The following is a 16649-nucleotide window of genomic DNA, read 5'->3' as shown; positions in this document are numbered from 1 at the left end:
TATTTTTCAACAAATTCAACATTTTGTTTTAATTAAAGAAACGTTAAAAAATTCTTGGAAATATATACAATTAGCCTTAATCTAAGTAAAAACAAAAAATGTATTATTGTTACAACTAAGTTTTCATTTTTTAGGAATTAAATGGAAAGAGTACAAAATATGGATATGTCATAGTCACAGTGAGAGTAGTAGGAGTTTTCAATCAATGATCCATTTCAGGAATTTCAAAATTCCGTATGAAAACTTTGGGCTGTGTCAATCATTTTCGATGTAAGAAATATTTCCGAGTTGGAGAGCATCTGAAAAAGAGTTAAAAAAGGAAAATCTATAAATTTCAAGATTTCATAATTTTTTTTCAGGATTAGTCAAAAATGTCGCTTAATGATATAAACTTTGAATTTATATGGACAACATTTTGTCTAAAAACAAAATTTTGACAAAATTTTCTATTGGAATAAAATTTTGACAAAGTTTTCTGTAGAAATAAAATTTTGACAAAATTTTCTATAGAAATAAAACTTTTTCTATAGAAATTAACATTTGACAGAATTTCCTATAGAAATACAATTTTGACAGAATTTCCTAAAGAAATAAAATAAAAGTAGAAAAAATTTTTTTTTGACAAAATTTTTCTATAGTAATAAAATTTTGACAAAATTTTCTATAGAAATTAAATTTTGACAAATTTTCTATAGAAATAAAATTTTGAAAAGACATAAATTTTTTTCTGAAGAAATAAAATTTTGACAGAATTTCCTATAGAAATAAAATTTTGACAACAATTTTCTATAGAAATAACATTTTGATAAAAGTTTCTAAAGAAATACAATTTTGACAAAATTTCTCATAGAAATAAAATTCTGACAAAATTTCCTATAGAAATAAAATTTAGAAAAAAAAAAAAATTTTTCTATAGAAAAAAAATTGACAAAATTTTTATATAGAAATAAAGTCTTGACAAAATTTTCTATAGAAATGAAATTTTGAAAAAATTTTCTGGAAAATAAAATTTTGAAAAGAAATAATTTTTTTTCTGTAGAAATAAAATTTGGACAAAATTTCCTATAAAAAAATTTGACATAATTTTTCTATAGAAATAAAATTTTGACAAAAGTTCTCATAGAAATAAAATTTTGACAAAAGTTCTCATAGAAATAAAATTTCGACAAAATTTTCTATAGAAATAAAATTTGGACAAAATTTTCTATAGAAATAATTTTTTTTTCTATAGAAATAAAATTTTGACAAAATTTTTGTATAAAAATAATAGTTTGATAAATTTTTTTATAGAAATAAAATTTTGATATAATTTTCTATAGAAATCAAATATTGACAACATTTTCTATAGAAATACAATTTTGACAAAAATCTCTATAGAAATAAAATTTTGACAAAATGTCCTATTGAAATAAAATTTTGACCAAATTTCCTACAGAAATAAATTGTGACAACATTTTGTATAAAAGTAAAATTTTGACAAAATTTCCTACAGAAATAAAATTTTGACAAAATTTTCTATAGAAATACATTTTTGACAGAATTTCCTACAGAAATAACATTTTGACAAAATTTTTCCATAGAAAAAAAATATAGACAAAATTTTCTATTGAACGGAAATTTCTATAGAAATAAATTTTTGATAAAATTTTCTATAAAAATAATAGTGTGATAAAGTTTTTTATAGAAATAAAATGAAAATAAAATTTTGACACAATTTTCTATACAAATAAAATTTGATAAAAGTTTCTAAAGAAATACAATTTTGACAAAATTTTTCATAGAAATAAAATTTTGACAGAATTTCCTATAGAAATAAAATTTTTACAAAATTTTTCTATAGACAAAAATTTGTCTATAGATATAAAATTTTGACAAAATTTTGTATAAAAGTAATATTTTGACAAAATTTCCTACAGAAATAAAATTTTGACAAAATTTTCTATAGAAATAAAATTTTGACAGAATTTCCTACAGAAATAAAATTTTGAAAAATTTTCTCATAGAAAAAAATCTAGACAAAATTTTCTATTGAACGGAAATTTCTATAGAAATAAACTTTTGATAAAATTTTCTATAAAAATAATATTTTGATAAAGTTTTTTATAGAAATAAAATGAAAATAAAATTTTCACACAATTTTCTATACAAATAAAATTTGATAAAATTTCTAAAGAAATACAATTTTGAAAAAATTTCTCATAGAAATAAAATTTTGACAAATTTTTTTATAGAAAAAATTTATAGAAAAAAAATTTGTCTATAGATATAAAATGTTGACAGAATTTTCTATACAAATAAAATTTTAAAAAAATTTCCTACAGAAATAAAATTTTGACAAAATTTTCTATAGAAATATAATTTTGAAAAAATTTTCTATAGAAATAACATTTTTTCTATTGAAATAAAATTTTGAAAAAATTTCCTATAGAAAAAAATTCACCAAATTTTTCTATAGAAATCAAATTTTGATAAAAGTTTCTAAAGAAATACAATTTTGACAAAAGTTCTCATAGAAATAAAATTTTGACAAAAGTTCCTATAGAAATAAAATGTTGACCAACTTTTCTAGAGAAATAAATTGTGACACAATTTTGTATAAAAATAAAATTTTGACAAAATTTCCTACAGAAATAAAATTTGGACTAAATTTTCTATAGAAATAAAATTTTGGCAAAATTTCCTATTGAATTAAAATTTTGACCAAATTTCCTAGATAAATAAATTGTGACAAAATTTTGTATAAAAATAAAATTTTGACAAAATTTCCTACAGAAATAAAATTTTGACAAAATTTTCTATAGAAATAAAATTTTGACAGAATTTCCTACAGAAATAAAATTTTGACAACATTTTTTATAGAAATAAAATTTTGACAAAATTTTCTATTGAAAGAAATTTCTATAGAAATAAACTTTTGACAAAATTTTCTATAAAAATAATATTCTGATAAAAGTTTCTATAGAAATAAAATGAAAATAAAATGTTTACACAATTTTCTGTAGAAATAAAATTTAAAAAAAAAATTTTGTATAGAAATAAAAATTTAACAAAATTTTGTATAGTAATAAAATTTTGACAAAATTTTCTATAGAAATATAATTTTGACCAAATTTTCTACAGAAATAAAATTCTGACAAAATTTTCTATAGGTTTATTTGGGGGCTATATATAATATAGATCGATACGGACCAATTTTAGCATGGTTGTTATCGGCCATACACTAGTGAAATGTACCAAATTTCAACCGAATTCGATGAATTTTGATCCTTCAAGAGGCTCCGGAGGTCAAATTTGGGGATCGGTTTATATGGGGGCTATATATAATTATGAACCGATATGGACCAAGTTTTGCTATGTTGTTAGAGGCCATATACTAACACCACGTACTAAGTTTCAACCGGATCAGACGAATTTTGCTCCTCCAAGTGGCTCCGGAGGACAAATATGGGGATCGGTTTATATAAGGGCTATATATACTTATGGACCGATATGGACCAATTCTGGCATGGTTGTTAGAGACCATATACTACCACCACGTACCAAATTTCAACCGGATCGGATGAATTTTGCTTCTCTTACACGCAAAGAAAAAAAAACGTTTGGAAAACGTGTACCGAAAACGTTTTTCTTTTGTCAGAGTTTTTTGAATTGCTTCGAAAATTTTAAACTTTTATCACCAAAAAAATTCGTTTGTTACAAAATTTTTATTTTTTCAATAAAAAAAGTTATTTTTGAAACAACAACACAGTCCATTTCGTTTATATCAAACACTGTTCTTTTCTGACTTTAGATCTTTAATAAGACAGTTTTACAGTTCAAAATTTAATATACTACAATGTAATGTTGAACATTTTTTCGGAATCTTCCGAACATATCTGGAATATATGTAAAAAAAAAACAAAAAAAAAAACTTCGGTCGAAGCAGGGATCGAACCCACGACCCTTGGCATGCAAGTCGGACGTAGCAACCACTGCTCCACGGTGCCAAACTAAATGGTTGTTTCTGTTAAATAAACTTTGTTTATTCGGTGCGTGGGCGCCGCAAGCTATGCTAATAAATATAACTTATATGGATATTTATCTATTGATGACCGTAACAGGTACATAGCTCACTGATTAGTGTGTTGGCTTACAAAGTGCATGGTCCGCGGTTCGATTCTCCGTCCTTGCGAAAGGTAAAAAAATTTTAAAAATTTATAAAATCGTACAATTTTTTCTACATTGTTGTATTACAGGAAAAGGTGTTAAGAACTAAAAATCCTCGTTAATGTGAGAAATATGTGAGGGAAAATGCAATTAGAAAGAAAACAATGGTTTTTTTTTGAGTTTGTCTTTATGAAATTGTTTTTACATCCTGGAAAAGAATAAACGTTTATCACAAAAAGTATATACTTTTCTTCCAAATACACTTCCTTACAGCGAAAAGCAAATGAGAAACGAACTTTGTTTGTCTAAAATTTCGTTTGGGAGGAAAGAATTATTTTTTTGCGTGTAGAGGCTCCGTAAGCCAAATCTGGGGATTGGTTTATATGGGGCCTGTATATAATTATGGACCGTTGTGGACCAATTTTTGCGTGGTTGGTAGAGACCATATACCAACATCATGTACCAAATTTCAACCGGATCGGATGAAATATGAAATTTGCGATACCATCCGACCTACATCAATAACAACTACTTGTGCCAAGTTTCAAGTCGATTCAACAGACGGATGGACATGCTTAGATCGACTCAGAATTTCACAACGACCCAGAATATATATTCTTTATGGGGTCTTACAGCAATATTTCGATGTGTTACAAACGGAATGACAAAGTTAATAGACCCCCCATCCTATGGTGGAGGGTATAAGAAACGACTCTTGTACTTATTTTAATTTTTGCTTACCTCTTTTAAAGTCAATCGATTATCACGATTTTCATCACACAAACTAAATAGAGTGGCGGCTTCCTGTAAAGCATATCTCGGTGTCTTGGGATTAACATAATTCAGCAGTTCTCCCCTATCCGCTTTGCCATCTTGATTTTGATCTATGATCCTTTTAAACTCTGCTTTCCGCTCCACCACTGTTTTCGAAATCAATGATTTCCTTATCAAATCATCATCATCGGCAACATTAACTTCCGAAAACTCTTCTATACTCAATTGATCATCACCATCTTGATCGAATTGCCTTAACAAATCATCTACAAGTTCCAAAAGATTTGTTATACTCGATTCAGGATGACGAAATGATAGATATTCATCTATGGTTAATGTGAAAAGATCCGTTCGTGCTGCCTCAGACCATCGTGCCTTATCACGCATCATATCTTCACGGGCCTTACGGTTCAGGGCAGTATGTTTGATTTCATTGTGTTCATCGATGTCGGCCTCAGTCATACCATGTTCTTTGAGGAAATAACGATGATATTCTTCCCATGTGATAAGGCCATCGGCCGGAGCTATATCGACACGACGAAATTCACGGGGATTTAATTGGATGGCTTCATCTATGTGATCCACTATGTTCTTATTGATATATTGTCCTAATTCCTTAATGGTTAAGTAGTTGTCATGATTGCGATCGGCTCTAAAAAAACAGAAAGAAAGCAAGAAAGAAGAGGGTTTATGGTTTATGATCATAAAATGATAGCAAAGAAATTTTGACAACATTTCCTACAGCAAAGAAAGTTTGAAAAAATTTCCTATAGCAAAGAAAAAATTAAATTTTAAAAAAAAATCCTATAGCAAAAAAATTTTGACAAAATTTCCTATAGAAAAGATATTTTGGCAATTTTTCCTATAGAAAAGAAATTTTGACAAAATTTCCTATAGCAAAGAAATTTCGACACAATTTCCTATAGTAAAGAAATTTTGACAAAATTTCCTATAGCAAAGACATTTTGACAAAATTTCCTATAGCAAAGAAAAAATTTCCTACAGCAAAAAAATTTTAACAAAATTTCTTAAAGCATGGAAATTACAAAAAAATAAATCCTATAGCAAAGAAATTAAAAAAAAAATTACAAAATTTCCTATAGCAAAAAAATTTGCAAAAAAATCCTATTACAAAGAAATTTTGACAAAATGTTCTATAGTAAAAAAATTTTGACAAAATTTCCTATAGCAAAGAAATTAAAAAAAATCTGTAGTAAAGAAATTTTGATAAAATTTCCTATGGCAAAGAAATTTTGAAAAAAATCCTATAACATAGAAATTTCAAAAAAGGCCTATAGCAAAAAATTTTGACAAAATTTCCTATAGCAAAGAATTTTTGATAAAATTTTCTATAGCAAAGAAATTTTGACAAAACTTCCTATAGCAAAGAACTTTGACAAAATTCCCTATGGTAAAGAAATTTTGACAAAATTTCCTATAGCAAAGAAATTGTGACAAATTTTCGTATAGCAAAGAAATTTTGAAAAAAAAATCTGTAGTAAAGAACTTTTGACAAAATTTCCTATTGCAAAGAAATTTTGACAAAATTTCCTATAGCAAAGAACTTTTACAAAATTTCCTATAGCAACGAAATTTTGAAAAAAAAAATCCTATAACAAAGAAATTTTTAAAAAAAATCCTATTACAAAGAATTTTTTTCAAAATATCCTATAGAAAAGAAATTTTGACAAAATTTCCTATAGCAAAGAACTTTGACAAAAAAAAATACTATAGCAAAGGAATTATGACAAAAGGAATTTTGAAAAAAAAACCTATAGCAGAGAAATTTTGACAAAATTTCCTATAGCAACGAAATTTTGAAAAAAATCCTATAACAAAGAAATTAAAAAAAAAACGTATTACAAAGAAATTTTTTTAAAATTTCCTATAGCAAAGAAATTTTGACAAAATTTCCTACAGCAATGAAATTTTGACAAAATTTCCTATAACATAGAAATTAAACAAAACTCCTATAGCAAAAAAATGTTGACAAAATTTCATATAGCAAAGAAATTTTGATAAAATAAATTTTGAAAAAAAAAATCCTATAGCAAAGAAATTTTGACAAAATTTCCTATAGCAAAGAACTTTGACAAAATTTTCTATAGCACAGATATTCGACAAAATTTCCTATAGCAAAGAAATTTTGACAAAATTTCTATAGCAACGAAATTTTGACAAAATTTCCTATAACATAGAAATTTTGACAAAATGTTCTATAGCACAGGAATTTTTACAAAAAAATCCTATAGCAAAAAAATTTTGCAAAAAAAATCTATTGCAAAGAAATTTTGAAAAAAATTTTCTATAGTAAAGAAATTTTGACAAAATTTCCTATAGCAAAGAAATTTTGACAAAATTTCCTATAGCAAAGAAATTTTGACAAAATTTTCTATAGCAAAGATATTTTGACAAAATTTCCTATAGCAAAGAAATTTTGACAAAATTTTCTATAGCAACGAAATTTTGACAAAACTTCCTATAACATAGAAATTTTGACAAAATGTTCTATAGCAATGAAATTTTGACAAAATTTCCTATAGCAAAGAAATTTTGACAAAATTTCCTATAGCAAAGAAATTTTGACAAAATTTTCTATAGCAAAGATATTTTGACAAAATTTCCTATAGCAAAGAAATTTTGACAAAATTTTCTATAGCAAAGATATTTTGACAAAATTTCCTATAGCAAAGAAATTTTGACAAAATGTCCTATAGCAATGAAATTTTGACAAAATTTTCTATAGCAAAGATATTTTGACAAAATTTCCTATAGCAAAGAAATTTTGACGAAATTTTCTATAGCAAAGATATTTTGATAAAATTTTCTATTGCAAAGATATTTTGACAAAATTTCCTATTGCAAAGATATTTTGACAAAATTTCCTATTGCAAAGAAATTTTGACAAAATTTCCTATAGCAACGAAATTTTGACAAAATTTCCTATAGCAACGAAATTTTGACAAAATTTTCTATAGCAAAGAAATTTTGACAAAATTTCCTATATCAAAGAAATTTTGACAAAATTTCCTATAGCATAGAAATTTTGACAAAATTTTCTATAGCAAAAATATTTTGACAAAATTTCCTAGAGCAAAGAAATTTTGACAAAATTTCCTATAGCAACGAAATTTTGAAAAAATTTCCTATAGCATAGAAATTTTGACAAAATTTCCTATAGCATAGAAATTTTGACAAAATTTTCTATAGCAAAGATATTTTGACAAAATTTCCTATAGTAAAGAAATTTTGACAAAATTTCCTATAGCAAAGACATTTTGACAAAATTTTCTATAGCAAAGATATTTTGACAAAATTTCCTATAGCATAGAAATTTTGACAAAATTTCCTATAGCAAAGATATTTTGACAAAATTTCCTATAGTAAAGAAATTTTGACAAAATTTCCTTTATCAAAGAAATTTTGAGAAAATTTCCTATAGCATAGAAATTTTGACAAAATTTCCTATAGCAAAGAAATTTTGGCAAAATTTCCTATATCAAAGAAATTTTGACAAAATTTCCTATATCAAAGAAATTTTGAGAAAATTTCCTATAGCATAGAAATTTTGACAAAATTTCCTATAGCAAAGAAATTTTGGCAAAATTTCCTATATCAAAGAAATTTTGACAAAATTTCCTATATCAAAGAAATTTTGAGAAAATTTCCTATAGCAAAGACATTTTGACAAAATTTTCTATACCAAAGATATTTTGACAAAATTTCCTATAGCATAGAAATTTTGACAAAATTTCCTATAGCAAAGATATTTTGACAAAATTTCCTATAGTAAAGAAATTTTGACAAAATTTCCTATATCAAAGAAATTTTGACAAAATTTCCTATAGCATAGAAATTTTGACAAAATTTCCTATAGCATAGAAATTTTGACAAAATTTCTTATAGTAAAGAAATGTTGACAAAATTTCCTGTAGCAGAGAAATATTTACAAATTTTTCTCTGCAAAGACATGTTTACAAAGACATGTTTACAAAATTTGCTATAGCACGTAAATTTTGACAAAATTTCCTTTAGCAAAGAAATTTTGACAAAATGTCCTATAGCAAAGAAATTGTGACATGCCTATAGCAAAGAAATTAAAAAAAAAAATCCTATAGCAAAGAATTTTAGTCACTCCTACTCGATGTTTCAAACAGCATATTTGAATTCAATCACAATAGGTTCGTTTCCCATGAACTCCTATATTCAATATTTCAGACATACCCAGTTCATATCCTTATCTGAATTTATTCCCTTAAGAGTAATAATTTCCCGAAATATTTCACCGATTTAAGAACCAACGTACAACAAGATTTACTTACTGCACAAACAAGCAGTGACTAACTTTACTATTCAATGGCCTTTTCAATGAATTCTTTGGGTTTATAAAACTTATCCTTTAATAAATACCAAAGTTGAGATTGTATTTTTTTCAAACTTCATATCCATTTTAGCACATCCTTACCATAACCTCAATCGCCTAACTCTGTAAATCATCTCAAAAACTACATTTCTTAAAGATTATCCGCTTTTTTCTGTGTGGCTGGTGTTGAATGGAAAATGGGATACTGTTGATGAGTCTTGGGGATTATTTTCTGCCACAACGAATTTAATACTCTGCCAACGAATGCTTAGAGTAGACAAGGAAACGGAATAGAAGTATCTTTAATTCGAAAACTTTTGCTATGTGGTATAAAGAGGATAAAAGGCTGAACGTTTTTTGCGTTTTTTTGTAATTTTCACTCCTTTTCACCAGGCTGGCTGGCTGTGTTTTTACCATCACTCTGTGTAAAATTGTTGTTCACAAAAAACGAACCTCCAGAATCAACACCACCAAACAATAAATAACGATAAACTTTATAATTATTCAGTATGCCATCTACCATATAGTTGGCAATGTTCAGTAGTAGCAAATTCAGGTGTTCATCGGTGGATGTTGCTCTCATACTCACATATAGAATAGTGTTGAGAGAGTCACACTCACGCTCCCACATACACCCATTGCATACATTTTATTAGCTTAGTTAGGTATACAGATGGGTGGTAAGTAGCATTAATAGCATTACATATTAATTGAAGAAAGATATTAAGGTGCTGTTTCCGTATGTCGTAGAGTGTAGAGAGCAAACTAAGAGATCTTGAGGTGAGAGAATAAATTGTATTATATTCACAATATATCCTTATTATATCAAATACTATAGAGGAAGATGAGCATAATACGAAAGAGAATATTGCATTTTGAAATTGGGAAAGGCAAGAGAAGCAAAACTTAGCAGATCTTTAAATGAAAGAAATAAAATAAAACTTGTTGGCCTGGACGGGACTTTAAGTAGCATTCATGGAGGATTTATATATGAAATTAAATCTACAGAACTTAAGGGATCATTTTAGTTATATAGATTAGAGGCCCTAAGAGTATGGTCAGAGCAATAGTTTCTCATAAACGACTATTCTCGAAATTTCGGTCAAATATATTTTTTTAAACGGGTGTGGAAGCAAAGGTCTCGGCAGATTCTAGAGAAACAGAAAAATGACAACATTGAGTGGGACGTAGTTTAACCCTCTTCTGTGCGTGATGGTCCCGCTGGACCTTTTTGATTTTTATTCATACATAACTTTATCTTTTATATGAATTTCAGCTTGATGGTTTATGACTTCTTGTACTGAAGTGTTTTAAGTTGAAAACTTTAAATTTTTATGTGATTGAATCATTAAATCAGTTTTTATAGGTATTTGAAAAAGTTTAGTGCGATTCTGCGTGATGAGGTCCAATGGGACCTATTACTAATTACATTAGTGGTTTTAGCACAGTTTAAAAAGCAGTGTAAAGATATTGCGATTTTCGTATTGGGAACAATTAATAACACTAACATCCTTTCAGAAAATACCGTTATTTGGAAGAATTTGTCATTTTTGAAGTTTCCATTGGTTTCGTTACTTGGTAGTACATAATTTTATGTCTTCCGTTGATATATCCAATATAGTGAGAGTAAAAGTGCAAAAAAGTTATTTGAACTTCATGGAAATCGTGGTCGAAATAAGTTTTTATATTTCTATACATTTTCCAGACCTATCGGCTACTGGAATTTGGCAAGATGTGCCTCAATTTGGACCAAGTTTGAAACAACCACTGTGCACATAATACTGCGAGCAAAACGAACGCCACTAAAAAAATCGTATTGTTTTTCCTTCAAAAATCCAGTTTGTTAAGAACATTCAACTACAAAAACAATATATTGTTGCTTGGTACGTATAAGGATACTTATAGGTTCCACGCCTGCGTCAAACATCAGGGCCACTAGTATACTAATCAAAAATTTTAACATTATCTGTATCCTATTAAAAATTAAATATAACTCTATATTTACAACCAAATGTTTATATATGCAATTTGTGCATTATAGAAGAGTCCACCTACAATAAATGATCGAGAAATATCGTAGGGATAACCTCTCTACCATCCTTTTTTTTATTGTAGGTCCCACGGGACCTCATCACGCTGGTATCGCTTCCAGTGTTATCACATACACAAGGGTTAAATCTACATCTATTTTTATGCAATTTCGCAAAAGTGTGTTTATGATTTATCCGTCGATAGATATGTATTAGAGGTATAAAAGAGGCGATTTTACTCTGGCTTATGGGACCATATAAGAGCAAAGATATATATATGGGAGCTATATGTAATTCTGAATCGATTTTATTCCAAAATCAATAGGGTTCTCTTCTGACCCAAAGCAGAAACTTATGCCAAATTTGAAGTCGATTGGACTAAAATGGGGGCCTGGACTTTGGTTACCAAAATGTGTTCACCGATAGACGGACGGACGGATATGGCTTTATCGACTCAGGGACCGATCATAGAAATTTTTCTATAGAAATAAAATTTTGATAAAATAAAATGTTGACAAAATTTTCTATAGAAATAAAATATTGACAAAATTTTCAATAGAAATAAAATTTTGACAAAATTTTCTATAGAAATAAAATTTTGACAAAATTTTCTATAGAAATAAAATTTTGACAAAATTTTCTATAGAAATAAAATTTTGACAAAATTTTCTATAGAAATAAAATTTTGACAAAATTTGACAAAATTTTCTATAGAAATAAAATTTTGAAACAATTTCCATAGAAATAAAATTTTGAGAAATTTTTCCATAGAAATAAAATTTTGAGAAAGTTTTATATAAAAATAAAATTTTGACAAAATTGTCTATAGAAATAAAATTTTTACAAATTTTTCTAACATATAGGAATAAAATGTTGACAAATTAAAATTTTGAAATTTTCTATAGAAATAAAATTTTGAGAAAATTTTCTATAGAAATAAAATTTTGAGAAATAAAATATTGATACAATTTCCATAGAAATAAAATTTTCAGAAATTTTTCTATAGAAATAAAATTTTGACACAATTTCCATAGAAATTCAATTTGAAAAATTTTCTATAGAAATAAAATTTTGACAAAAATTTTTGTAGAAATAAAATTTTGACAAAGTTTTCTATAGAAATAAAATATTGACAAAATTTCCTACAGAAATACAATTTTGACAAGATTGTCGATAAAAATAAAATTTTGACAAAATTTTCTATAGATATAAAATGTTGAGAAAATATTCTATAGAAATAAAATTGTGACAAAATTTTCTATAGAAATAATATTTCGACAAAATTTCTATAGAAATAAATTTTTTACAAAATTTTTTTATAAAAATCAAATTTTGACAAAATTTCTAGACAAATAAACTTTTGATAAAATTGTCTATAGGAATAAAATTGGGAAGATCTTTTTTTATTATTTGATCGTTTTTGCTAAAGTTTTCTTCAAATATTGGTAAAATATTTGTGGCTCGAGTGGCAACCTTGATCCTCTATATGCAAGACATGTTTTACGTTAGCCCCCACTCAATGTATGGATAATTCACAGTCATCTACTCAATTTGCCCTCTGCTAAACCAAACAGCATGATTTTTTTTTTTTTTTGATTTTCAATTTTTCTTCTCTTTGCGTTTGTGTTTCATTTTTAATTTTTCGTCATGGAATATTTCCTACGTCATTACGAAGGCTTTTTATTAAAATCTTTTACCAAAAAAAAAACACATCATCAATTTAATCGAAAAATATATACACACAAACAAACATAAATATTTTCCCATACAAACATACAAAGATATAAGCGTGTGTGTAAGGGTGTTTAGCGTCGGCGGAATTGTATTAAAATTTCCATTTTAATATATGCGAATGGCAGGAGTGACATTGCTAAATTCTAATTTTTGTTAAATTTCCATATATTCACACTTACATACACACACGCTCACACACCCACTGACAACGCATTAAAAACACTTCATATCCAGTTGTTTGGCACACACTCAGAGGCACATAGGCATACATATGTATGCAAATGTTTTATAGAGTGAGTGAGTGAATGAATATGAGATTTTGTCCTTTGCCTGAATTCTATGGGAGTCGTTTATTTTTGTGTGTTCGTTTAACATTTGTCTCCACTCGCAGCCATGGTTTGGTGCGGGTATGTATATAATTGCAGCATAATTTGACTTGTATTATCATCAAAGCTTTCCTCCTCCTCTCTTTCTCGCACTCTCTTTGTTAGGTATTTGGGGCTCCCCCGCCGAAAACATTTCATTTGCTCAGAGACTGGTTCATTCGTGCGTCGTACATTTAAATGGTATTAATTTTATGCAGCAACGAAAATATTTTTAATTTTCTATCCTGGCTCTTTTACTCTTTTGCCAAAGAATTTCGAGGAGGAATGAATATTGTACAGTGGGGAGGGGGGTTATAGAATGGTTGGCTTGTTTGGTTGGTTTGGCTAAATTGCTTACCAGCATGCTATATTATAGCAGCAACAGTCTGAAAAATGCATGAAAACACCACACAGACACACACAAACAGTTACATGCATTTTGCCAACCAATTCCTTCCTTCTTTAAATGCTGGGGCTATGTAAGAAATTCACTACACTGATGATATTATGGCATGGTAGAGTCTATGCGCTATCATTTCCGTTTCCTAGCTTAACTAGTGGCATTTTCATTTGGTTCTTTTGTGGTGTGTAAGTGTGTATTTATATTTGTGTGTGTGTGTTGGTATGGTATATTGCAAAGCTACAAGCAACCGGAATCCTCAGACTGTGGTAAATATTGTCTAATTTTTGGATAGACTTTTGCTTTTTAGATGCTTTGCCTTTGGTGAGCCCTTCGGGTGAATTATGTACAATTTATATACGCCTGGATTAGTTGGGAGATTTGTTAGCTAAAGATCTTTAAATTATTTCCTCTTGAAGGATGCAAAGATCTTCAAGAATATGTTGAATGTTGTATGTCTGTGTGTGTGTGTGCGTGTGTATGACTGTGTGAGCTTTGAATTTTAATGGGGGAATAAATTATAGTCAAGTGTAATAATTTTGTGATATATTTTATGGCGACAATTGACCTCTTGGTAATATTCCTTGGACTCTTTCTTGGGAAATGTTTTTTATTGTATTTCTTTCTCTTGAAATAATTTAATTTGATAAAGCATTTTCACAAAACCGTATTCTTTTTTATTTTAGATTTTTTTCTAAATTTAAATAATATATTTAAACAAGGATTTAGAATTTTCTATTGTAGCACTTTTAGTCTGTCCTTCCGATTGTCCTTTTATTGGGCAAAAAAAAATCAAAAATTTGTTCATAATTTTAAAATGAGGCAAAACTATTTTGCAAAAGTGAAACAAAGTTTAGTTAATAAAAAAAATGTCGAGGAATAAAATTATATGTTTAGATTTGTGAAGCCCAAGTGAAGCCCTGTCTTGAAATGATCGACACTTTTATATATTTTATGCCAATCATACCCTCCAAAATAACCCAGACGCAAAAGTCAAACGGATTGAAATCCGGAGATAGAAATGAAGTGAAGAACCGCACTTTAACCAAGAATGGCTTAATTCTTGGGTAATGTGTGATGAGTGCGATGTTGCTGACTCCTGTTGGTAACATTACGATCTGAGACCGTAATGTTTGTCTGTCCCGGACTTCAATACTGTCTTGGGACATTTTCCTAATAATATTCAGTATTTATTTTGACCCCACGGCCGGTCAATACAAACGGGGAGCGATCTTTGACAGTTACGGGGCAGACCACTACCATAGGCGGCGTTTGAGTTCTAACGGCCTATCCGCGGTGTACGTTTTCAGCTGACCTTTCGGGGTGGCTTCTCATCGGAGAAAATCAAATTCGATAACTGGTCACTTTCGTGCAAGTCAAACAAAACCTTGGCTCTTTCCAATTTAATTTTCATCAGTGAGCTGTGGCATTGTTTGGAAGGACTTTAGTTCATGCTCATTTTTCCATACGTGTGGCATTTTCTCTCATATGGTCAGCTCATGAGGAAAATTTCTACCACGTCGGCTTGGATTTCGATCGCATCTGGCCTTCACTTTTTGGATACTGGCAGTATCACGGTAACGAGCAATGTGACAAGAAATAGAAGGTTTATTCACATTTAAATGCTGGAAGGCTCTAACGTTAGCTATTTGTATTTTTTCGCACCAAATATGAAGCACATCACTTGATCAACCACGAATTTTATGACGACTAACTTTATTTCTAAATGCAAAAGACCAAAAAGGCTTTTGTTAAAAATAAAATTAATAAATGAATTATCTTGATCCAATATCTTTGAATAACAACAAATCAAAATTTTCCTTATCTTCATAACATATTTGTTTTCAATTAAGCCACTGTTCCACTGGGGTGGGGGCCTCTGTAACTATGATGTTGATGATATTCGCCATATATAAATTATTCTGTTAGTCCGTTATTCTATGCTCTTAATTGCGCAATTATTGGGGCGTTATGTCGAGAGTATAATTTTCTCTGTTTATTTGTTTACTTTTATCGTTTTGTTGTTGCTGTTGTTGTAGTTCCTGTTATTCTTAGTCGTTCCTGATTCCTATGAATTCATGTAACCATTTTGCTATACCAATTGGGTTTACCAAGACCATGCTCTAATAAAAACAGGAGAAGAATTTCTCGAAAAATATTTTCTCATGTTAATAGCAAAGAAGTTAATAACATCAAAAAGAGAAGGAGAGAAGATGGAGAAGCATTTTCTATAGCAAGAGCAGGAGCCATGTGGTCTACTCAAAACAAAAAAAAAGTAAAATAGCCACCATCTCTAGAGAATATGAACAAGAAATAAGGACACTCACTGACTATGGTTTAAATTGCATTTTATATTGACAATTTTCATTTAATTATGGCTCGTATAAAAACAATTTTTATCATTTGGCTTTTTTTATATTATTCACAATTAATTTCTCTTTGTTCGTATGTTAAGTTTTCACTTTATTCTTGTTAGAGTATCAAAATCAGTGTTGCCAACTCTCCAAGGCCAAAAAGCACCAAAAATATATTATAAATTCTAACATACCACCTTCCACCACAAAATCGAAAATTAAATGCTCTACTAAAAAAAAAACTTCCGAAGATGTACCTATTATAGAACTTTTGTGAATTGAATTTTAAGAAGTTAAGGTGGGTATTAAGATCGAGTTTAGCTGCTAAAATAGTCATTTTTTGACAATTACAATTTCTTTAATAATTCATTTTAAGGAATACAAACTTTGTGAAAATTTGCTTTTGACTATTCCCCATCAAGTTATAATAAAATTTGCAGCAAATATGCATAATTTTATGCCTTTTTACTGATATAGTTTTTA

General features: G+C 28.1%; 1 protein-coding gene across 8 annotated transcripts in view; it reads right to left on the bottom strand.

Moving 5' to 3' along the window:
* myd (stromal cell derived factor mayday) overlaps nt 1–16649 on the bottom strand; it is a 127231-nt gene continuing 110582 nt past the window's right edge. For all 8 annotated transcript variants that reach the window (XM_075289886.1, XM_075289887.1, XM_075289889.1 and 5 more), the window contains 2 exons: nt 4888–5572; nt 1–299 (listed from right to left, as the gene is read on the bottom strand). In XM_075289886.1, the coding sequence (XP_075146001.1) occupies nt 225–299; nt 4888–5572 (760 nt within the window). In that variant the 3' untranslated portion in view covers nt 1–224. The remainder of the gene's footprint in view (nt 300–4887; nt 5573–16649) is intronic.

Source organism: Haematobia irritans, chromosome 1 (assembly GCF_050003625.1).
Source record: "Haematobia irritans isolate KBUSLIRL chromosome 1, ASM5000362v1, whole genome shotgun sequence".
Lineage (NCBI taxonomy): Eukaryota > Metazoa > Arthropoda > Insecta > Diptera > Muscidae > Haematobia > Haematobia irritans.
The sequence above is the reverse complement of the archived record's forward strand: the minus strand, read 5'-3'. Positions and strand labels throughout refer to the sequence as shown.